Consider the following 23,744-nt stretch of genomic DNA (forward strand, 5'->3'; position numbering starts at 1 on the left):
ATCAGCCCATTAGAGTTTATCTATTCTGCTGGAGTTGTGTCTTACATCTCTCTCATTTTACTCCTTTAGCCTGGGGGTTATACAGTATACCATGCTTAGCCCTTTGGTGTGGTTCCAAAAAGTGGCATGATAATTAATTCAAGTTTCTAAATAGATTGTTGCGTCAAGATCAGGGATCGTTTTCTCCTGTCAGTCTAAAATAACACGTCTTTATCGCTAGATATTCCGCAACGGTTCTGAGCACCTGAAAACAGCTTGACTCAGAACACAGGGAAATGACGCCAAGGCAAATATTAATCAGCAGATCTGAGCTTGAGTAAACTGGTTGTCAGTGGCCACCTGTTTTGCATATCTTTATAAATCATAAGTGGATTAATTGAGTGTTTTTTTTTTTCACAATATTTTTTGGGCCATGGACTGCCTTTATTGGAGATGCAGAGTTGAAATGGGGTAACAGAGAAGATGACATTGCCTGAAATGAGTCAAACCTGCTTCCTTGGCAGCGGACACCGAAATTCAGTGTACATTTTATCAAATGTGCTGTCACAGTTGCATCATTATCGGTGGAATGTTGTTATACTGGTGATACGTATTTATACCTTTTTTAAAATTGTTATTATATTTTAGGCAAGAATATAAATCTTATTTATTCCTTTTTTTGTGCACAAGAAATGTATTTCCGTGGCAATATAAATAGGTTGACTTGCATTCACATTCCTAAGCTGATTACTTTTCAAATGAGAAGTATGATTACAAACCTTATGGTTGAGGAACTATTCCTGATTCATTTTGGGGATGTTTTTTTAGGCATTTTGTCCCTAGGGCTAAGGCTTACACTAGTCATGATGAGCATGCTGTATTTTCCGGTGGAGCACTCTTTGTGCGGTAAACCTTTTGTTTAGAGACTTCTCATTAAGTTCTATGGGTGGTTGGAAAAGTGCTAGTGTTGCTTATGAAGCCCTTTCACCCCTGCTGGAAATCATCTTGTGATTCAACCTTGTTAAATGCCGTAACATTGTTATGGTTGTGTAAATTGTGCTGAGTTTTAGTTAAGTATCTCTGTCTCATTCATTTGATGTTTCTCTAACTGTCAAAGCCAAGATGATGTACTCTCTCTCTCGTGGGAACCCATGAGAAATGACAGCACATATCTCACGGGAGCCATGCTGTCATATGTCATCATGTCAGAATATGGTATAGAAAACCACAGCGGACACATGCAGCATGTATGTGTGTGTGCATACAGTAGTGAGTGCTGTAGTGTGTGTGTGTGTGTGTGTGTGTGTGTGTGTGTGTGTGTGTGTGTGTGTGTGTGTGTGTGTGTGTGTGTGTGTGTGTGTGTGTGTGTGTGTGTGTGTGTGTGTGTGTGTGTGTGTGTGTGTGTGTGTGCAGGAAAATGTTCCCCTCCCGTGGACAGCAGCCTTGAGTTAACTTATGTCCAATCAACGAGGCGGCAAATGTATACTGCAGTCATTAATCACCCACAATCGCATGTATGCCGCGGGCAGACAGTCTGAGGAATACTTTGAAATGGGAGTCGAGTTTACTCATTAATGATGTGTCAACACATTTAAATAAATGAAATAAAAGATATCATCTTACATTGAAACTTTCCTGATGCATTATGCCAAGAAAACATATTGAAACCTTGCTTCAAACAGGGGCCAACACAGGAATTGAGCACAAATTGTAGAGGAGACAGTTCTCTTCCTCACTCCTTTTGTTGTTTTATTGACGATGAATAATTGAGTTACATAACAGAGCACTACATTTGGTTTTATGACTCTATGGTTGACTTTGAAACACAGACCCTCTTACAGTAACTGGTTATGTTTGAGGCAAACCTCTGAGTATGGCACTTATGATCTTTCTGAATCTCTTTTTGAAACCTAAAGAAACTGCAAATCTCTCCTCTGCTATTTGAAAAGTTCACCTTGAGGAGTTCAGGTTAGCAGAATCGATATTACGGCTTAACACCGATTTTCTATGGGGGTTTTATATGATGGTCCTTTGAGAGTTGGACTGAATGCTGATTCTCTCTGCTGTCTTGGTTTTGGACTTCGTAATTTTATCCTGTTATATCGAATTTACGCTGTCATCCGTGAAGTGTTTTTATAAAAATAAAGGGATTTTATCTTTCATGTGTAGCCTGTTTTGTCTCCCACATCTGAGTAAAAATGGTTGTTTTTCAATCGATCATCTTTTTTACACTGAAAGCCTGATTTTCCCCTCTAAGTCAAATCTGTTCTTCGTCATTCTCAGAAATAACTCTTATGACCGACTATGTAGGAGGAAGGTTGTTAAGAGGTCAACACATTCATTGACATTTAGGGGGAGATGAGAGGGAAGGGAAAAAGGGATGGGCGCAGGGGGAGGGGTACATAAAACCGGCCTGGCAGATACATTCGTCATCATCTGTGTGTGCGACTGTGTGTTTGTTTTAAATAAACTATTGTGTGGATGTGCAGCAGAGAAATAAACAGTTATGATTGACTGATTGAATTGTTTGCTTCCAGCTGTCTCTGTTCACCTGCGCCCCAGAGATATGCTGTATGTACAACCCATACACACTTAATGTTCTTTTTAAGTTCGGAAATGAGCTGAATAGAGGTAAATAAAGGCCTTATTGATTTCTGATATTAATCCCAAAGGAGGGAATGCTTATGCTTTGGGTAAGGATACAGATAAATCAAAGGGAGCTGCACAGTATTTCCAAGAACATGAGTATAAAATAAGGATTTGTTTTACATTTTTATCGACATTTGGGAAATGAACTTGTTGCGTTCTTGATGACAAGATACCACCATCATGTTGGCTAACTTAGCTTAACACAAGGACTGGAAACAGGGGGAAACAGCTATGTTCTTGTTTGTTCAATTCGTACTAAATCTGAACTGTAAAAACAGCAAATTACTACTTTAGGTTATCTGCTGGATTTATATCTAGGGGAATCACCAAGATGTTACTGGTGTGTACAGACATAAGAGTTTAATCAATCGTCTTACTTGTGACAAGAACGTCCTTAAGTGCTAACCCTTTTGAATTTAAAAGTTTTGTCTGATATCTTTTTTCCTGCTTTTGTGTGTTTATAAGCAGGTGTCCTGTTGGGTCTAAATGTCAAAGGTTAACATCTAGTTTACACCACCTCGGCAAGTGGCAGCTCAGGGTTTGCCCTCCATTACTAAGACTTCTGCAGGCTGTGTAACATGTCAGCGCACACTGGGTGTTTGTGTGTGGGTGATGGAGAGACTTTGAGAGAATAAAGAAATCTCCAATGAGCGGGGGGGACATCTTGTTATTTAAGAAGTACGCAGGGATTTGGAGCTGTGTTTGGCTTTGTGTCACAGTACCATCGCCCGCACATCTCATTGAAACCACTTTAACAACGGCTGGCAGAGGTGCGGGTTCCCATTCTCTCCTTTTATGGGCATTTTGGCCCCCATTTAAGACTCTTCAAAGATGAATCACCTCAACAAATCCTTTTAGTGGGCTCCCTCCCTTTCTACCCCTACAACCATCCTTAGCTGGGCCACTTCCTAGAATAGCCTTCCCTGGCCTACATTGTTATGGGTACAGTCAATAATCACGTTTCCTCGGTGACGGCAACACCGCTAAGAATACAGCCGGATATTAATAGTACCAGACATGTCAATTAAAGTTTAATCAGTGCTTTTACAACGCCCCATCACTGTCAATCCCAGTCAATCAGTCCATCGGCACCTGATCTCCACAGCGTTGCATGCACTTGCTCTCATTGCAGCAGAGAGGCGAGGTGTTGTTAGCGTGATTAACTGCTGTTGGTCCCTGTTGGTTGTAGAGTAGATGGTGTTTTGCCCTCTACAGTCCTGATTGCTTTGCTTTCGTTTCTCCACCTTTTCATTACATTTCCCATGCAGTGTTGTGTAGCATCATGTTGCCGTCATGATCTTTAAGTTATTTATGTGGCTTTTTTCAATATCTTTTGAATTGATCCGCATAGATTTTGGATTCCCAGATTCTGTCGACTGACTTTTCCTGTAGCCTAACCATGGAACTCACATTAAGGGTTCTGACTGAATTATCTCAACAGCTGTTGGATTACTCAGTCCAGACACTGAACATGGACATAGCTGCTGAATGTCAGCCTGTTAGCATTGTCATGGTGACGTTAACAGCCGTAGAAAGATTTTTTGGAGGTAGAAACATGTATTAAACTCTGCTCATATTGTGGTTCTGTGTCTTCTGTGGTTTGGGGAAGTCATCCTTGTTTTTGGTGTTCATGTGAGTGGAGGACAATTGGGACTGCACTGCATCTGCAGTGCCATTAGCACGGCTGACTGGGCAGACAAAGTGCTGAGGTTTGTTAGCTGGGCTGTGCATGATGAAAAAGGAGAAGACAGTGCTAAGTCGGTGAAGCAGATGAGGCAACATGGCTGTCAGCAATATTCAAAACATGACTTCCCTTTCTCTTTCTCCAGGATCCTGTTAAACTGTACTTCTCACATCGTATTCCCTCTCCACGGGCGCCTTTTACCCTTAAACTCTCGTCACGTTCGGGCATTTCTCTTTCTCTTATGCTTATGTTTTTTCTCCATTGCTCTGGTAAAATTTGACCAAATCAAACACTTGTTTTTCTTTTCTGTCTGTGTGTTTCATTGTTGCAAACAACAAAATGACACGGTATTTTACAAGAATTGTCGCTCTTACTAAGTTGTGTCTTCTTGTTCTGTCCCCCTCCACCTGACGCCTGTAGGTAGTGGTGTCGCAGCTGAAGGATGCCGCTGGTGAAGCGCACCATCGAGCCCAGGCACCTGTGCCACACGGTGCTGCCAAGGAACATCAAGAATGAGCTGGAGTGTGTGACTAACATCTCCTTGGCCAACGTCATACGCCAGCTCAGCAGCCTCAGTCAGTAGCACTAGCACACACACACACACACACATACACTCACACTCATATCCTCTCACAGTTATAAGAAAAGACACACACAGCACAAACACACCTTGGCTCCCTGTAAGTCGATTAGCTGACCGTTATAAATTAGGTACTTAGTCAGCTAATGCCTACTTGTCAGTTTTCATTCTTTTCGGCTGATTCTCTGGAAATTATATTGCTGCCATTACAGCATTGGAATATTCAAGAAATTACCTGGGAAATTGAATTATATCTTACACATTCACGCTCAGTTTCACAATTACATATTTTCTATAGTATTTCCATAGATATAATACACCATACTTACAAATAACATGTAAAACACATCATTTAGGGCCTTTGTTAGTAACCTGATCAACAGAAGGACTAACTATTACAGAACATTAAAGAAAAAACATGAGTTTTCCTCATCTTGTATCACACATGTCTTTGTTAAATCACCTCTAAACTCACATCTCCAACAGAGCACTCATCCCCAAAAACATACAAGGACAGCACTTTCAACTCTGCTGTGATTGTGTTTGACAAAGACTCCTTTTTTTAAAACAAGCACCTAAATGTTATCATCTGCACACAGAGAAAGCTATACACTACAAGCAGATGGTTGATGTAAAACATAAAGTGAAATTGTCCAACCAAAGACAAATGACACATTTTTTATAATTAATAAAACTCTATTGAAGACCGTTAAAAATATTCTCATCATCTCTGCGTAATGAAACAGTGTTCTGTATTTTATTGTGCCTGTGTGTATCTGTGCAGGTAAATACGCAGAAGACCTGTTTGGTGAGCTGTTCAACGAAGCACACACCTTCTCTTTCCGGGTCAACTCCCTGCAAGAGCGCGTGGACCGCCTCTCCATTAGCGTCACACAGCTGGACCCCAAAGAGGAGGAATGTGAGTTCTGTAGAAACACACACAAAAACACACACACCAACTTACTTCTGCACTCTCCCTCTTTCTTTGAAACATTTTCTGTCACTCACACCTTCACCTCCTACTGCACCAAATTGGATGTGCACTCGTCGATGTGCCTGAGAGTGCGTTTGCATGTCAGCTTGGTGATGGACCTTGTCTGTCCCACCCCCAGTGTTAATGGCTGTTATTAGAGGGACAGGCAGCCATGAGACAATGTCATTTTTCATCCCCAAGAGTACAAACCGCTTTCTCTGTTTGGAAAATGGTTAACTTTGGCTGAATCGCGGGGAAACTTCTGAGTCTGAAAACTGAAGCTATTTGGCATTTTTGGGGTGTATGAACACATTTTGAAGAACACCACCCTTAAAGTGTACTACTCACAAGCATTAGGAACGGTCATAACTCTTAGATTTAAGTTCTGAGAGACCTTTCAGCTCCTATTTGAAAGGTATTTCTCCAGCACAAGAGGAACCTCACACAAGTAATTGTACGAACATATGAGCAATATAGGCGACCAGCATTTTTTAAGAGACATTACAAACAAGAACTCATAACATAAACAAATGGAGGCAAATGGGCCGAGTTAATTTGTGAAGATATATCAATGCTAATACAAACTGATATCCTAAAGGTACTTTCAGAACAGCTGTTTTGCTTGTGTTCAAATGATTGTGGTATAACACAGAGTTGGTATGGTATTCTCGTATTAAAAAGCTAAGACAGTTTTTGGAATGTAGCAAACTTGCCGATCTCCTGGCTTGAGATGTGTACCCCAGCTGTCTTTCCTCACTTCAGAGTTTTATTGGAGGTGCAAATGCAAGCAGAAAAAAAAGCCCTTGAAGGTTTGCTCGTTTACCCATTGAAGACTTCACTTTGTAAGGAGAAATTGAATCTGTAGTCAGAATGTATCCGTTGGAAGGATGACAGGGTAGCGTAGCTAGAGGAGAGTTCAGTGGGCACAAAGTAAAAAGAGAGGGAATCGCAGTGGTGTAATACCATGCTCCAAGGCGCCGTATCGATTTCCCATGGGCCAGCAGTGTGTTTATGGCTTTGCACGATGCTACTCTTAACTGCTTCCTTGTCACTGACACCGAGACAGTAAAATGCTCACTGGGCTGAACTCGCAATTATAGCTTTCCTGTAACTGCAGGTTTTGATACTTTTTTTTACAAGCCAATAAATTGTTTGTTGGTTTTTGAAGAAACATGGGGTTGAGTTTTAAACACAGTCAGAGAGCACACTCTTCTAGGTCATGGATTGTTCCTTCTAATCTTCCCTTTTGTTATGTCCTGCTTTTTTTTCCACTTCCCCCTTCAGTGACTTCACTCTTTTGTATTGCTTTGCCCTCTACCTGACAATTCTTCCAATTCTGTTACAAACCCCTGCTTCTCCTTCCTTCTCTCCTCTCCTGACCCTTTCTCCTCACCCCGTCCACACACAGTAGCCATCATAATCTAATCATTGTGTGTGATCTAATTGTGGAAGTCTGTTGTGTGGGGTGTCTCAGCTGGTAAGTGAGTCCAAATTATCCTTCAGAGGTTGAAGGGCAAAGACACGCTGACACACTCCTCCTCTCACGCAGACAAGCTGCATTCTCACCCTGCAGAGGACAAGATGTTAAAATTGATCTTAGCAGATAAATATCTAAGGATGTTCTTTGGGGAAATGCCCTAAATAACAACAAAGATGGTCTTTGTATCTTATCAACATAAAGCCTTCCTGTTCATATTCATGTGACTTCTCAGCCCTTAGACACAGATTATAAGTGATGGTCTGTGTACACTTGTGTCCAATTCATCCGTGCATGTGGTCCTGGGTTTTTATCTCCCTTCATTAATAATCCTGACTTTACATCTTTAGCCTAAAGTATTGGCTTGAGAGACAGTGGATAAGGATCAGCTCAGTTGCGGTTTAAGTGTTTGGTGGTGGTGGGAGGAGGGGAGGAGGAGGAGAGTAAGGAAGATGGAAGGATAGAGTGATGGGCGCATAATACAGGGCACTGCAGCAAAAGCAGTGGAGTGTAAAAGGATTGTACCGCAGAATTTTCTGGGCCAGGTAGAAATGGCCTCCTCTGCAGGTTGCAGAGATTTCCCGCTCACTTAAACTCCTCCACACACAGGAGCTAAATTTGACTAAAGTTGACTAGTAAATGGAAAATCACACAGTTTCCTTTCCTGAGTAGTATTCATTAAAGATATATAAAACAGCAGGGTAATGTTTGGTGACTAAGAGAAGTGTGATAAATGTGACAGAAAGACGGGCGGCTGTGGGAGGGGGTTTGTTTCCGTTAAGTCCCATCCATCATCTCCCCCCTAACCCCGCCCTGTCTTTACCCTGACACTCTCAAACACACACTGCTGAACACAGTTAAAAGTGTATGCTTTTAGCACAAGCGTACGACTTGCCTTGTAATTGTGTCTGTGGGTCTGCGGTCGGCATGATAGGAGGAGTGAAACATAGGGGAGTGAGTGCAGGCAGGGACGGGACATAAATCAGGACTGTGGAGAGATAAAGATAGGGAGGATGGGGGTCGGGGTGGAGGAGAGCGGACAACACAACCACTAGTTTACACATTCTGTTCACAAAAGAAACCTCTTTGGATATCTTTAAAATGATCTAAGAACACGTGCTGACCAATTGACAGACTACACTCAGATGTAAATAATTTATGGTGGCAACTTTCATTTGGATTTTAGTTTGTAAAAATGTTTTGTTTCGCTTCTTTGTGGTGCAAAATCCTATATCGAAAAATAAAATCTTCAAATGTGAAATAAAACCGTTAAATAAAGCGTCGTATTGAAATTATTATTCTGCCTTTTTATTGCTACTGTATAATTTAGAGCATGTTACAGTTAGATCAGCGCTACAATAATACCCTGCATGCAAGCAGCAGTTAAGATATGTAATGTGTCTCGACCAAAAGAAATACCTTATTATAATCACTTAATTTCTTGTATCTGGGAAAAATTCACTTAAACACCACCCCCTGTTGGACTATAAAACAGATATCAATCAATAAAATACAACTCATATTCACAACACAACTTAAAGCTCATGAACACAGAGAAGATGCAAGAACAACTTCCCAATTTTGTTAATGGTACAATCCAAAAAGCAGCTGTGGATGTACCAGAGGCCATTCTCCCTGTACTGTATATATCGATAATGTGTAATGTACATAAGACTCTATCACATTCATTAATAGAAATAAACTTAACGATTGCAGCTTCAAAAGTGTTGTCACACCCATGAACCAAATTGAAACTCATACATAATGTATTTGTGATGAAAAGCAATTGTGACTTCAGTATTGCGATGAGTCACAATCTTGGAATCGAGTAAACTCAAACACGGTGCAGACAGCCGCACGGATTTAAATCATGTTTCATCAGTCCTGAGCATAAGGACACTGCGTGGACAGCACGAGAGACGTCTCACTGAAGGTCAGGGAGATGTGAGACGTGGACAGAGTGATGTATGCCGTGTCATTAGTGGTGCAGCGGTTGAGGTCAAAAGTGCTTCATCACGTAGATGTATGCACGTTCACACACACACACACACACACACACACCCACCTTGCCCACGCCCCTGAAGCCTTTAAAGGATATTGTCCCTTACATTGCCCTTTATGCCTCCTCTCCTCTTCCTCTCCTGACCGCTAACTGCCCCCCCCCCATGCCTTTCCTATCTGTGTTGTCCACCCTTACCCACTCAACTCTCTGATTGATCTCTGCTCCCCCTTCATCTTGCGTGGAGGCTATTTGTGTGCTGTCAGGCTCTCATCCCCCTATCACTCCAGCCCACCAGACTAATGGCCTGTATCCCCTATTTAATGGCACAGTTACATCACAGCACCGGCTGCAGGCCATTATGGAGGGCCACGAAGCCACCCAGAGTCCCTGTGGGCTCTAACCGTTTCTTTATATACTCCATACTCGCTCTCTGCTTCTGCCATTTTTAGTAGACCTCTATGTTTCCCTGCTTCTGTATTCTGTAAGAGCTTTCTGTTTATATTGCCACTTTGTTTTTCTTCTCCTTTTGACCCTCAGACAACATCTTCATATATAACTATTTACATGATTCTGTTTTCCGTGTTTACGGCTTGTTAACCTCTGATTTCCCCCCCACACCCGGAACATACCTCTCCTTATCTTCCTTTCATCTGTCTCCGTCTACCGGTTCCCTTTCTATTAAGGTTTAATTCAAATGCCCTTTGCTGGCTAGCTGTTAAAGCAGTACCTGTGCATTCCGCTAAAGGCAAACAAAAAAAACAAACAAAGTTTCTCCTGTTCTCAGAAATGATTGTTAGTTATCTTTGCTCTCCTCTGTGAATGGGAGTGGTAATTTAGGTCATTTTCTTAAAGGCATTTAGAATTTTCAATGTGTTTTCAGACACAAAAATACTCAGAAATGAAGCTCTTTGCTCAGATGACACTCCCTGTTAAAAGCTCTATCTTTTTCTAACATGTGCATAATGAAATTTAAATAAACAGTTTACACATAGACTTTATACGGTTTGGATTTGTTCCCCTCACCCCCCGCTTTGATTACTAGCGATGCAGTACTCATTATAAAAAATTCAAATGGATTAATTGTAGAATAGTATCGTTTACATTTAGTAGTTCCTCCAGAGGCATTGTGTGTGAGCAATGACATTAAAAACACTGAGATAAAGCCTTCTGAAGTCAAAACCAGAACGATGAGGAGATGCATACAGTGAATCTTTTCTTAGTGCAGAGTAAGTCCTTTTTTACTCTGTTATTATTCTGTGTTACCCACAACACAAGATTACATGGTTTATTCACACACTGCAAACAGCAATGGTTATTTAAAACGTATCACAATGCTAGGGGTCGAACATTCAGATGAGGAGGAGAGAGCAAGAGAAAAAAACAAGCTTACAAGAGAAAGAAGGAAATAAGTAGTGAAATTGAAGATTGTGTAAGTATTTGTGGCTGAAAGAGGCACGGACAGGAGGAGGGGAAATATAGCATTTACATCGCTGTATAACGTGTGCTGTGTGTGTGTGTGTGTGTGTGTGGAAGACGACAACAGAAAAATAACAAATTACCTCTTCGGGTGAGTGTTTCAGATAGATGCAATCTATGAGCGAACGATATGAGAAAGAGAGATAAACCTTCCACCACTGGCTTACTGATAAGGAGCTTCACATGCAGAGATCAGAGGCTGCCGACCTGACACACACACACTTACAACCTCTCACTAACTCACTCATTCACTCTGAAATGCGTACAGTCACATTTTTCTCATTAGTGGAATGTCTTAACTAAATGGGTGTAATTGGTAGTTTAGCCGAATAAGTGACATTTTGTAATTAGGGTGTAAAATGCACCCTAAGATATCCATCTGCATGGTGTGTGTTTGACTCATCCTGTGTGTGTGTGTGTGTGTGTGTGTGTGTGTGTGTGTGTGTGTGTGTGTGTGTCTTCTGTGTTTCTGCCCACATTGATTAGTGCAGTGTGCCTCTCTCAGTGCTCAGTGTTGCTTGGCAGAGTTTTAAAGCCCGCTCACTCTGCATCAGATTCATCCTAACACACACTTCTGCAATGCCTCTCTTGTTTTTTTCACTCTTTTAGTCACCATATGACAGCTCTTTTCTCCCTAAAAGCATTGAGGCGGCAGTACACAGTCATCTTGCCTAACATACAGCCCACAGCAACACCAAATTCACCCTGACTGGTTGTTACTACTCTTTAAATTTACAAGCAGTGAGAAGCAGACTGTTGGTGCACTTTGCTGACCTTCACTCTGACCTTCCTGTGCAAAGGAGGCAAGGCATGAAGTTAAACGCCCTAGAGGGATCAGCAAAGCATCACTTTAATGTTCACATATCTATTCCAACTTCTTTATCCCTTACCTCTAATCTTTAATACTCCCACTCATCCTATAACGTCTCTCGTCTGTGATCACGGTGGTCAGTGTATTTTTCCTGCCACTGTGGCATTAGTCACCTCTTAGGCCACCAATTATTAATTCTTATGGGTCATTTTATCATAAAGTGGAACTGTGTTTCATAGTTTTGGTCATCATTCCTTTACCTGATAACTAGATTGTACTTATCGAGATCCTTTCTAAAATCTGGAAATGCTACAGCATTGCCCTGTAACAAACCTCCAGTTTCACAAAACTGAAATATAAAACAAAGGATAATAGTCAAATTATAACCTGAAGCTGTCTTTTTGAAACATCCATCTCAGTTTACAGACTAACTTCCTGTTACAATTTTGACTTACCCCTCTTGCAATAGTTCTAAGGGCTCATAATGTTTTGGTAAAACTATGAGGCAGTAGGACACAATATGACGGAGCAACTCATTTCACCTTTGTCATGCGGTCGTTTCCGTCATGATAAACAATATTGTTTACTGGCTAGGTGTGTTAGTTTGTTTGTGCTTGCTGTTATATGGCTGCTACAGTTTCTCCCTGTGTCTTCTCAGGTTACACCACATCTCTAAAGGGACCCATTGCTCGTACATTTCTGTTTTTTTTTTAGAGAACTCATATTTCATGTTTTCATCTATTTTAATGTCTCTCTCACTCTCTCCTACATCTCTCCATCCTCTAATATTTGCATAAGTCCATGTTAGTTTTATTATCTTTCTCTCCGCTCTCCAATTTCCTGCCTCTTCCCTTCCATTGAAATCGTCTGTATTTCTTTTGAATGTTTCCTATGTGTCAGCTCCCGTCTTTGTTTTACTGTTAGTGCCTCTTCACTCCCTCGCTGTGTGTCCCCTGTTTCTATCACCCTGCCTCTGTTGTGTCCGTGCAGGTTTTATTATCTCCCTCTTGCATTCCCTGGCTCCTTTCCCTCTCCCAGAGAGTCACTTACTCAGTGTGGCTCGCTGATAGTGTTTGTTAATAATGATACTTCAGTGCCTCAGGTGCCTAGCCCTTCCCACGGAGTCTCTGGAAGTCATTACCCAGCTCTACACTGTTGGCTGCAATGCAGAGGATCAGATGGGGGTAGTCTGTCTGTTGCACAAGTAAATTGGCTTTATTTGTCTCATTGTATAAAAACAATGGACATCTTGATGATACAGTTATTGTAATTGTCTGGTTTGAGAAATCAATTTGCTGTGCTGAGTTCAATATTTAATTCTAGTGTGTCATTTTGTTGTGTGTGCGGGACAGTACAATACAATTTCTATTCGCCACGTGACTTCTTCAGTCTTCCTCTAGGCAGCCATAAAGTGTATCCATTTGTCATTCCTTCATGTATAATTCAGATATGGTTGCAACGCTCCGAATTTCTTTCCAAGACTTGCTGTATTCTACTTGTCCCGACCAGATTGAGGGTTAGCTTAAGTGTGGTGTTTTTTCCCTTTCCTCTTCCCCTCAGCGATTTCTCCAACCTGTTTTTTCTGAAAGCTTCAGCTGTGCAACATTATTATCACTCTGTTATTCTTTTGCTTGCTAAAATGAATCAGCTGTCCCTCAATGAAAGAAGGGCAATCATCTCCAAATCCCCTGATAGACGACATTCGGGTAGCCCAGCTTAGTTTATCCATCATGTGTGGGTTTGCTTTTAGGGGACCAATTAGGACAGCCATGTAGCGTTAGCGGCTGTTTTATCCAGTCCATGTTTAGACCAAGAGATGATTTATTACATCAGTGATCCTAACAAGGGGTACTTCTGCAGTTGTAAGGGAGTGCATTTTTCACACATTTCTTCAACATACTTGACAAAATATCTAAATTCAAAGAAAACTACAGACTAGAGTCAGATACAACACTTGAAACCCATACTTAAGAGTGGGTGAGAACTTATGTAAAGCGAGCAGACACATTTAAACTGCTCCTAGAAAGGCCAAAGGGATGCAATAGTGAAAAGCATGATTTAAGGGTTAAACAATAAAGATAGACAGCTAGATGGTTGACATAGTTCACTGAGGGTTTGTTAAATGAATGCAAACCTGACCAAGCTGTCCTTAACGTTGACAGATCCATCAGGAAAAAAATTCACGAATGTACCAACAACCGTATTCCAAATGTTATGTTTGTGATTGTTTAAGTGATGAAGTCATTTTTCATGATGGTGATGATAAGGTGGATCCAAATGGTACTTATTGTGTTCACTAGAGTCATGAAAGAAACAGAGAGTCTGTTCGTTTGAAAATGTGTGTGTCACATGTTTCTCAAAGACCCCGATTCAATAACCCTATTTCCCATCCCTCCCTCCTCTTGTTCCTTATTCTCCATCCCTCTTTCCCCCCCGCAGTGTCTCTTCAGGACATTACCATGAGGAAGGCTTTCAGGAGTTCAACCATTCAGGACCAGCAGCTGTTTGACCGCAAGTCGCTGCCCGTCCCACTGCAGGAGTCCTTCCAGACTTGCGAGGAGCCACCCCCCCTCAACATCCTCACGCCCTACAGGTCAGAGACCAACCTGTTTTTACTCGCTTTAAAAAGAGCTTTTCTGGGTATGATGGTGACTACAAAAGTTAAATTTGGCTCAAAGCTAATAATTATTTGCTTCAAAGGAAATTGAGTACCCCCTACAATGAGGGAGAAGGAGGAGGTCAATTGTTCCGTTTGTTAAGAAAAACCTGACATCACCTTTGATTTGAAGGCTTGATTTGAAGGCTTTTTCTGAGCCCAGCGTAGCAATAACTGTAGTTTATCATATATTTGTCAGTTTTTACTTTCTTCTGTGTAGAGAATTGGGGAAATTCAATTTGTATTCAATCAATAGCAAAAAGAATCACTGAAATGGTCTGGAACATTGGCTGTTATTTGGCCCATTCTTTCTACAATACTTCTCTCTGCCACTATAAAAGATTTTATTACTTGTATGATGCACTACAAAACAGAAGACACCATTATCTTGGACGGCCCTAACCACAAATGGATACACAGTTTCACTTTTGCATCGAAATACCTTCTTTTGCACCGTGGTTAGTAGGGATATTTAATAGTCTTATGGCTTTTTTAGATCAGACATCTTTCTTGGCTCTTGAGTGTTGAGCACAGCGATAGAAAGAGTCTTCTGAAGATGAATAATCCATAAAAACTTCCTCTGGCCAGCAGTCTCTGCCCTTTTTTTCCCAGCCCTCTCACCCTGCTGCTTTCTCACTTCTTTTTCTCTCTCCCCTCTCACTCCACTTTCTCTCCTGAAGCATTTTATATGACCTATAACTGTGCACTTGACCGAACCAGTTCGAGAAGGTTACATTCGAACACTTTTAATCTCTTTTAATCTTTTACCTTTGTCTGTGTAGACACGTAAATCATTTGCACTGTATGGAAGCAGGTTTAGCCTGTGGTATTTGAATCAGTCGTGGCAGGGTTATTTAATGTGTGGGCCTCGACATGGCCAGGCTAAAGGCAGGTGTGGGCGTCTGCCTCGCTGGCGTTTTTTTCCAATCTTACTTTTAATGTCTTGTTTCGCGCTGGCCGAAGGCTACACGTCTGTTTTTATTCAGACAAGGATTAATGGTGATATTTGAACCACACATAATAACATGCACTATTAAGGCCTTGAGGTCACTTCCCAGGCTGGCTGGAATTGCTCTCACCTCCTTGAAAAACAATTGATGGAGTACCCCTGAGCACGTTCTCTAGTAGAGTGGATTAAGTACCTACAGTGGGGAGAACAAGTATTTGATACACTGCCAATCTTGCAGGTTTTCCCACTTACAAAGCATGTAGAAGTCTGTAATTTTTATCATAGGTACTCTTCAAATGTGAGAGATGGAATCTAAAACAAAATCCAGAAAATCCCATTGTATGATTTTTAAATAATTGATTTGCATTTTATTGCATGACACAAGTATTTGATCACCTACCAACCAGTAAGAATTCCGGCTCTCACAGACCTGTTAGTGTTTCTTTAAGAAGCCCTCCTGTTCTGCACTCATTACTTGTATTAACTGCACCTGTTTGAACTTGTTACCTGTATAAAAGAGACCTGTCCACACACTCAATCAAACAGACTCCAACCTCTCCACAATGGCCAAGACCAGAGAGCTGTGTAAGGACATCAGGGATAAAATTGTAGACCTGCACAAGGCTGGGATGGGCTACAGGACAATAGGCAAGCAGCTTGGTGAGAATGCAACAACTGTTGGCGCAGTTATTAGAAAATGGAAGAAGTTCAAGATGACGGTCAATCTCCCTCGGTCTGGGGCTCCATGCAAGATCTCACCTCGTGGGGCATCAATGATCATGCGGAAGGTGAGGGATCAGCCCAAAACTACACGGCAGGACCTGGTCAATGACCTGAAGAGAGCTGGGACCACAGTTTCAAAGAAAACCATTAGTAACACACTACGCCGTCATGGATTAAAATCCTGTAGCGCACGCAAGGTCCCCCTGCCCAAGCCAGCGCATGTCCTGGCCAATTTGAAGTTTGCCAATGACCATCTGGATGATCCAGAGGAGGAATGGGAGAAGGTCATGTGGTCTGATGAGACAAAAATAGAGCTTTTTGGTCTGAACTCCGCTCGCCGTGTTTGGAGGAAGAACAAGGATGAGTACAACCCCAAGAACACCATTCCAACCGTGAAGAATGGAGGTGGACACATCATTCTTTGGGGATGCTTTTCTGCAAAGGGGACAGGACGACGGCATCGTATTGAGGGGAGGATAGATGGGGCCATGTATCGCGAGATCTTGGCCAACAACCTCCTTCCCTCAGTAAGAGCATTGAAGATGGGTCGTGGCAGGGTCTTCCAGCATGACAACGACCCGAAACACACAGCCAGGGCAACTAAGGAGTGGCTCCGTAAGAAGCATCTCAAGGTCCTGGAGTGGCCTAGCCAGTCTCCAGACCTGAACACAATAGAACATCTTTGGAGGGAGCTAAAAGTCTGTATTGCCCAGCGACAGCCCCGAAACCTGAAGGATCTGGAGAAGATCTGTATGGAGGAGTGGGCCAAAAGCCCTGCTGCAGTGTGTGCAAACCTGGTCAAGAACTACAGGAAACATCTGATCTCTGTAATTGCAAACAAAGGTTTCTGTACCAAATATTAAGTTCTGTTTTTCTGATGTATCAAATACTTATGTCATGCAGTAAAATGCAACTTAATTACTTAAAAATCATACGATGGGATTTTCTGGATTTTTGCTTTAGATTCCATCTCTCACCGTTGAAGATTACCTATGATAAAAATACAGACTTTACATGCTTTGTAAGTGGGAGAACCTGCAAAATCGGCAGTGTAACAAATACTTGTTCTCCCCACTGTATTATAAAGTACATTGGCTCTACTGGTGCGTCCATGAGAGAAACAGTCTCTCCGTATTAATATTAAGGCTGACTCTAACTATTACTTCAATTAGCGTGACAATAATTAAGTTGACTAATCTGTTAACCTTTCAGCCATACAATGACATGAGTTTCAGCCTTAAAAAATGTATAGAAATATTTGGATGTCTATTCACCTTATGAGCATATACTGTATGTAAAAGAAGGCGGGGGAAAATCCTCACATTTCAGAAGCAATACTTATACTAATATTTTCCACACGAGTGATTCTCGTCCCTTGATCAATCATCCTATTGTTTCAGCTAAAATTGATATTAAATGGGATAAAGTTGATAGAAATGCAAGGACAGGAAGCCATCCCTGGATAAAAAAAAAAAGATTACAATATAATAGGAGCTGTTTACTTCCTGAACCGAGGGAACCACCCTTGGACTTTTCCTCCACTTCACTTTTCTCTAGAAAATGAGTTTTGCCTCTCTCCTATCCTCTCCTCTCCTTTAGTCTCCTCTCTATCCTCGCCTCCCCTCGATGTTCCCCTCTCCTCCACACATCACACCAGGAGTCTCCATGGGACGCCTCCCCAGGCTGTTATTTCTCAGATCCCCCTGAACACAGCTGCTCGTCTCCTTCTATCTCCCCCTCTCCCGTACACACAACAAAAAACAAACACAAAAACACAAGCCTCAAAAACACACAGAAGGAATAGCATGCATAATGATTTACATAAACACTACGGTAGCTCTCTCTCTTCACCCTTTCCTTATCCTGTATTGGATTGTAATTTCCTCCCTTTGTCTTGTTGCATTTGATTAAACTTTACACTCTTGCCTTTTGAAGCTTTTCCCTCTCATGTTCTGTATTCTGGCTCTTATCGGAGTCATCATCAAATAATTGACTCTCTTAGCGTGGCTGTCGCTGGCTGATTGAACCCCCGCATGGTTTGATACATCCTTTATTTCTTTCAAGTGTCAAAAGAATCATGAATACCCTACCCTTTAGTTTTGAACAGATACAGTACTGAATGGCAGAAGATATGGAATGACTGGGTTCATTTACAGTACCAGTTGAAGTGGAAAATAACACCATGGTGAGAGGTGATTCAGATCAATACTGTTGTTTTGAAGGAGAACACCTGGTATTGATGTTAATTAGGCCACATGTGGACTACAGGGTGCCAGAAATAGCCCTTTTCTCTTTGCTGCTCTATAGGTGTTTCCTCTGAAAGATATTTCCCAGGAGACCAAGAACCTCCTTAGAACTGTACCTGTGCTTTGACTAGAGGACACAGTATATATTTAGCTACTCCATAAATATCTATAATCATATAGTCAGCCAGTACGTTAGGTCTGGGTGCCTGAAAAGGTCCTTACTCTCTAGTGTCCAAAGAGCTATAGAGTTTGAAAGGCTTACTGTTGATAATTTGTCTTTTACGCAGCAACCAATTGTTAGAGCTTAATTTACAATACAATATACGAACAATTTAAGTTGGTCTGTGATTGTTGTTGTTCCCAAGGTTGCCCTCTTTCACAGGTTTACCACATATTTCATAGTTTAAATAGATATACTCAAAAAAAGAAATTTTGAAACCTCCAATAAAGAAGTGAAAAGACACCAGCCACTTATGAGGCTTATCCCTGTAGTGATATGAAAGGACATTTCTGACACAGTGTGTTCGTGTATGGTAATTTCCTTGTCCCGAGGAACCTTTTGATGTGATAACTACCTGTGTCTGTCAGAAGTCTGTCCTTTTCTGTTTCCCTCCCCATCATCATGGCACTGTTCTCCCCAGTGAACGCCAACCACAAAGGTTTCTGTAATGCGAGTGAAGAAGACAGAGAGTGCAGCGCAGTTGAGAGGGAATGAATGATAACGCAGGACATAAGCTATTATTCAAGGCGAATCGTAAACAGATATGATCTCTGGAAGGATAGCAGACTGAGACAGGCAAGGGCAGGACACAGGAGAAGAAAAATGATTATCAAACATTTCCCTCACTTTCTATTTTTCAGGAACGTCCAACCGCTGTAGTGCCTGAAGAGAGCTTTTAGTAGAGCTGAAACCGCAGCTGCAATATCAATTACTTTTTCTGCCAGTTTGTCAAGCGTATTCATTTGCTGCTTTTATTAGCCTTACTTTAATATAGGGAAAATGTTGGGATATTGTACTGTTGGTCCAACAACACAAGACATTTGGACTTCCCGAGTTGAACTCTGGGAAATTCCGATGGCTATTTTCTTCAATTATTTGCCTGGACAATTGAATCATGCAAAAATAATTGACTACATAAATAAATAATGACATTATTGGGAAGTTGCAGCCCTGTAATGTTGCAGTTAATTACCTGTGTGAAAAAAAAACTGTTGCTTAAGCAAATGGCGAGGCTGTGGCGTAGTGGACTAGTGTGTTGATCTTTGGATCAGGGAGGACAGGTTCAATCCCCACTGTACTCAGCATGTTGTTGTGGCAAGACGTTCACCCTAAGTTCCTCCTGTGGAAATCGTCCACAGTAATGAGTGTATGTAAGTGGCTTTGTAGAAACTGATTTCTGTAAACTTACTTGTAACGAGACTTATCGGTTTTTTTTGTGTCCATCTTCAGGGACGATGGGAAGGAGGGTCTCAAGTTTTACACCAATCCATCCTACTTCTTTGACCTGTGGAGAGAGAAGATGCTGCAGGACACAGAGGACAAGAGGAAGGAGAGGCGGAAACAGAAGGTACGTCCGGACAAACACAAACACAGGGACCTGGCAGAGCACAGCACTTTGTACTTTCCCTTCGAATAACTGTTCAAGACTGCTCTGATTCTTAGGTGGCTGCAACAGATTGAGGCGTCTGATGAGTAACAGGCTAGAGGTTAGCGAGTAGAAAAGACACGAGTAGAAAGACATGAAGGGAGCGCAAACGAGAGGCTCCTATGATATGACATAGATGTGTCCTGCTTGAATTAAGTGATAGGGGGATTCACTGATCGGCGTGGCTTCAGACCATGTAGTCTCACGCATTAATTAGCCACCGCTCATAGATTAATCAGCTTTCCTCCAGTCAACCCTCTTAGTTATTACTTGTGTGATCATTACATCTAATTAACGGGAGCATCTGCTGTTCACGTGCCCCTGCACTGTGCCATCTCTCCATCTCTCTGCCTCTTCCACACACACACACACACACACACACACACACACACACACACACACACACACACACACACACACACACACACACACACACACACACACACACACACACACACACACACACACACACACACTAGCATTGGGTGCACACGGGGACACACAAATTAAATAAAAGAGCTCTGCGCATTCATGAAGAGCCCCTCTCCCACATGAAATGCAAAGCTGTGACCCCACTACTCAGAACTCAGGGGTTTCCCACCCCCAGCATCAGGAGCTCTAATCAGCACCAGCTTGCATTTCCTCGCGTGGCAAGCAGAGCGTGCTCCACATTTTGCCCCCTCACATTCAATCAAAGCTTATTACAGCCGTTTCAATGAAGAATAAGGAGAGTGATTTTCCACTGAGGGTTGTGTGAATGGAGAAGATATAATTTGGTTGTGAGGTTTTTAATGATTGTGGAAATGAGCGGAGAGAGGACACAGGGCGAATTTATCCAACAATTAGTTTTGAGTGTTAAAAAAAGTTGTTTTGCTGTCTTTGAATCATCACAGTATTGATAACAAAGAGGTGTATAATGCAATTGCTAAGATAATTTGCAGCAAGACCTTATTTTCTTCAGAGGGTTAGGTGGATATGAACGCCTGTAGCCGAAACTGATTCTGATGACTTCATTCTAATTAAAACCCTGGGTGGCCTCAGCTTGTAAAGCCATGTTCATTTCCCTCTTCAGCACACTGGCAGCTAGACAGGGCTCATGGAAAAGCCTAAAGGACATTCACAGGGGGAGCAGGATGGATTAGAGGAATTAAGCACACATATTTGTAGGTTTGTGTAACCGTTGTGGCGGATAAATGGTCTGAAGAGGATCAGGGCAGTGTAGAGAGGTTATGTGTACTTTTATGGAAAGCATGCAGAATCAGCGATTGAAAGACTTGAGGGATGAAAAACAAAAGTTATACAAACACACACAACTACACAGATGGAATTTCACTTTGTCACTCATAAAGTGTGTGTGAGTTTGTCCCGGTTTATCATCAACATTCTTTGTACTACGGAGGAACTGAGGGTCGTGCCGCCTGTCAGTCAGCGGGGCGCTATCTGAGATTGGGTGCCAACACATTTTGTTCCACGTCGCTTTTGTCCTCATCTAAAGGTTAAAATCACTCATCACATGACCTGGTGTCACATTTACAAAGTAAAAAAAGGAAAGGAAAGAAAGAAGAATCAGACAGTAGACTAAACAATGTAGATAAAGATACAGGTCATCCAGGGTTTCTAATTTGGAGATAAATAATCAAAGGACTATTCAAATAAAGAGTTCCTGAACAGAGATAAGGATCTTGTCTTAAGGGAACTTTATTTAGCTGACTCTTTTAGACCCCTTAACTTCACTGAAGCAGAAGAAATGTGTTTGGATACCTTCCAGCTAGTGGGAGAAGTAATTCAGGGGTTAAGTTCAAGGTTTCTTCTTACAGCACAGAGGAAAGACAATAAATCAAATATTATAGCCCAGTGTGTCGTACAACGGATCGAATGACTCTGGGCAAAGGGGAGAAGTCTTCATAAAAGACTGATGTACAGTTTTAGTGTATAAGTGTATAGTTGTATAATTATTCAGTATTTACGAGATTATTCAACTAAAATAGTTTGAGTTCACAAGCTACCTTTGCTCAGATGACATTACTCTGGATTGTATCATACACCACAGAATATAGATCTTTTCCATGGGGATTGTAATGATTTATGCCCCATTTCATCTTACTCAATCACCGGCCATTTTCCTACCAAGTCACATCATTAATAGTTTGTCTCAAACCACATTCACACACACACACACTGCGCTACACACAGGCACACACCGATTAGCAGGCAGTGATAAATGGAAAGCAGTACAGGGCAGAGAGAAGGGAAAAGAAGCCTACAGTGTGCTAATCTCATTAGCTCCTGTGTTAGCCGCGCTCTCAGTGGATTAGAAGACTTTGTGCTGAGCCAGTCATAAGGAGACAGAGAGAGTGGGAAGAGAGTCCGAGGGATTGAGGAGCAAAGAGTGAAAGAAAGCATTGCAGCTGCTCTTTTATATAAGTGTGTGAGTTTACATTACATCAAAGTTTGTCCCTAGCATGTGGATCCCCTTTGGAGAAGCCCCTTTGGCTACGCCTCGCCTATTCCTGTCTCATTATAGCCATGGGCAGCTGGAAATGCTTTTACATTGTAATAGAATATAAAGGCAATTTCTTTTCAGCCTATTTTGTTTTATCGTACACTTTTCCAGAAGTAAGATTTGTTATAAAAGAAAGTGCTGCCAGTCCTGGTTAAAGACCAGTAGGCGTCCACTGCCGCATCTTGAATAGACTGCTTGATTAAATAATGAGCCTGTAAAAAGGGTTCTCCCCCATTGTCACAGGTTTACTGACCCTGATTTAAATTGCAAAATGTTCAAACCTATCATACATGATAAGGGCAGCTAATAATACAGCAAGGAAGAGAGGTGGTATGCATAGTGTAAAGGAAGTCTTTGCACATACCACACATGCTAAAGGGTCTGCACGTCTTGGATGCTTTTCTGAAAGGGACATGTATGAAGAAGAAGTGATTCCATACTAGATCTGCTAAATACTACTAAATGTACATGGTGCACGTGCCAAATGGTTTCTTATTAGCTAAGAAAGTTTCTACATTGTACGACAGACTTCTCAGCCAGTGTGCTGTAGCTGTTTGCATGCTGGTGCTAGTTTCTTAGCTTGTTAGCTGGTCTTTGCAGGTGCAAGAGCAGCTGGAAAGTGTCGTAGAACAGCAGTTCTCTAACTTTTAGCCAAGTTTGCTATTGCAGACAGCGCATTAGCAGTTTTGCTCCTACTTTTCATTAGAACACTGACTTGCATTGAAAACATGATGAAACCTGTGTGCTTTAACCGTTTTTCATTGGTTAAAATTGTGTATAAAAAATGTTGTAGAAATACTGCTTTAGGATCTCTTTCCCCTCTCTGAACCTCTGCCTCTTTTGTGAATCCTGGTCTAACTCTGTCGGACTCTGTGCAGCTGGAAATGCCTTATCTTGTGTGTCCCAATGGCCTTATAAGAGTCCTCTCTGATACCCCTCCTCCCTTCCTCACTGCCCCAGAGGTAAGAGCTTTTTCCCCCGTCCTCCAGAGCATCTGCTCCCCAGCTGGCAGCCTGCAGCCCTCCCTCCCTCACTCACCCCCCTCCCTCACTCTCCTCCCTCTGTCCACTCTCCCTCTGGTTTGCTGTGGACAAATAAGCTCCCCACCTCCACCCTAACAACTAACAAGCCTTCACTACTATGTCCTGACTGCATCCCAGTTCTACTATAGGGATAGAAGAATAGGAGTCACGTCAATGGTCCTCGGAAAACAGCTCGACGTGTTTGAATACTAGAATATATAATAGAGATTGTAAATGTAATAACTGGCCTTATGTTATGTTCACATCATAAGTGGTGATGGATTGTATCTCAGGGTTAACAGCATCATATAAACGAGGCAATACTGTACATGCAGTTCCAACCAAAGGGAAAAAGGTTGGCCCACAGA

The 23,744-nt window shown here is 41.8% G+C and overlaps 1 protein-coding gene across 5 annotated transcripts in view; it reads left to right on the top strand.

Annotated features, from left to right (window-relative positions):
* wasf1 (WASP family member 1) overlaps positions 1–23,744 on the top strand; it is a 51,504-nt gene that overhangs the window by 18,013 nt on the left and 9,747 nt on the right. For 3 of the 5 annotated variants that reach the window (XM_063901466.1, XM_063901470.1, XM_063901467.1), the window contains 5 exons: positions 4,733–4,887; positions 5,677–5,811; positions 14,071–14,224; positions 19,656–19,773; positions 23,233–23,316. In XM_063901466.1, the coding sequence (XP_063757536.1) occupies positions 4,755–4,887; positions 5,677–5,811; positions 14,071–14,224; positions 19,656–19,773; positions 23,233–23,316 (624 nt within the window). In that variant the 5' untranslated portion in view covers positions 4,733–4,754. The remainder of the gene's footprint in view (positions 1–4,732; positions 4,888–5,676; positions 5,812–14,070; positions 14,225–19,655; positions 19,774–23,232; positions 23,317–23,744) is intronic. The other 2 variants (XM_063901468.1, XM_063901469.1) reach the window with 1 other exon arrangement.

This window comes from Eleginops maclovinus, chromosome 15, assembly GCF_036324505.1.
Source record: "Eleginops maclovinus isolate JMC-PN-2008 ecotype Puerto Natales chromosome 15, JC_Emac_rtc_rv5, whole genome shotgun sequence".
Lineage (NCBI taxonomy): Eukaryota > Metazoa > Chordata > Actinopteri > Perciformes > Eleginopidae > Eleginops > Eleginops maclovinus.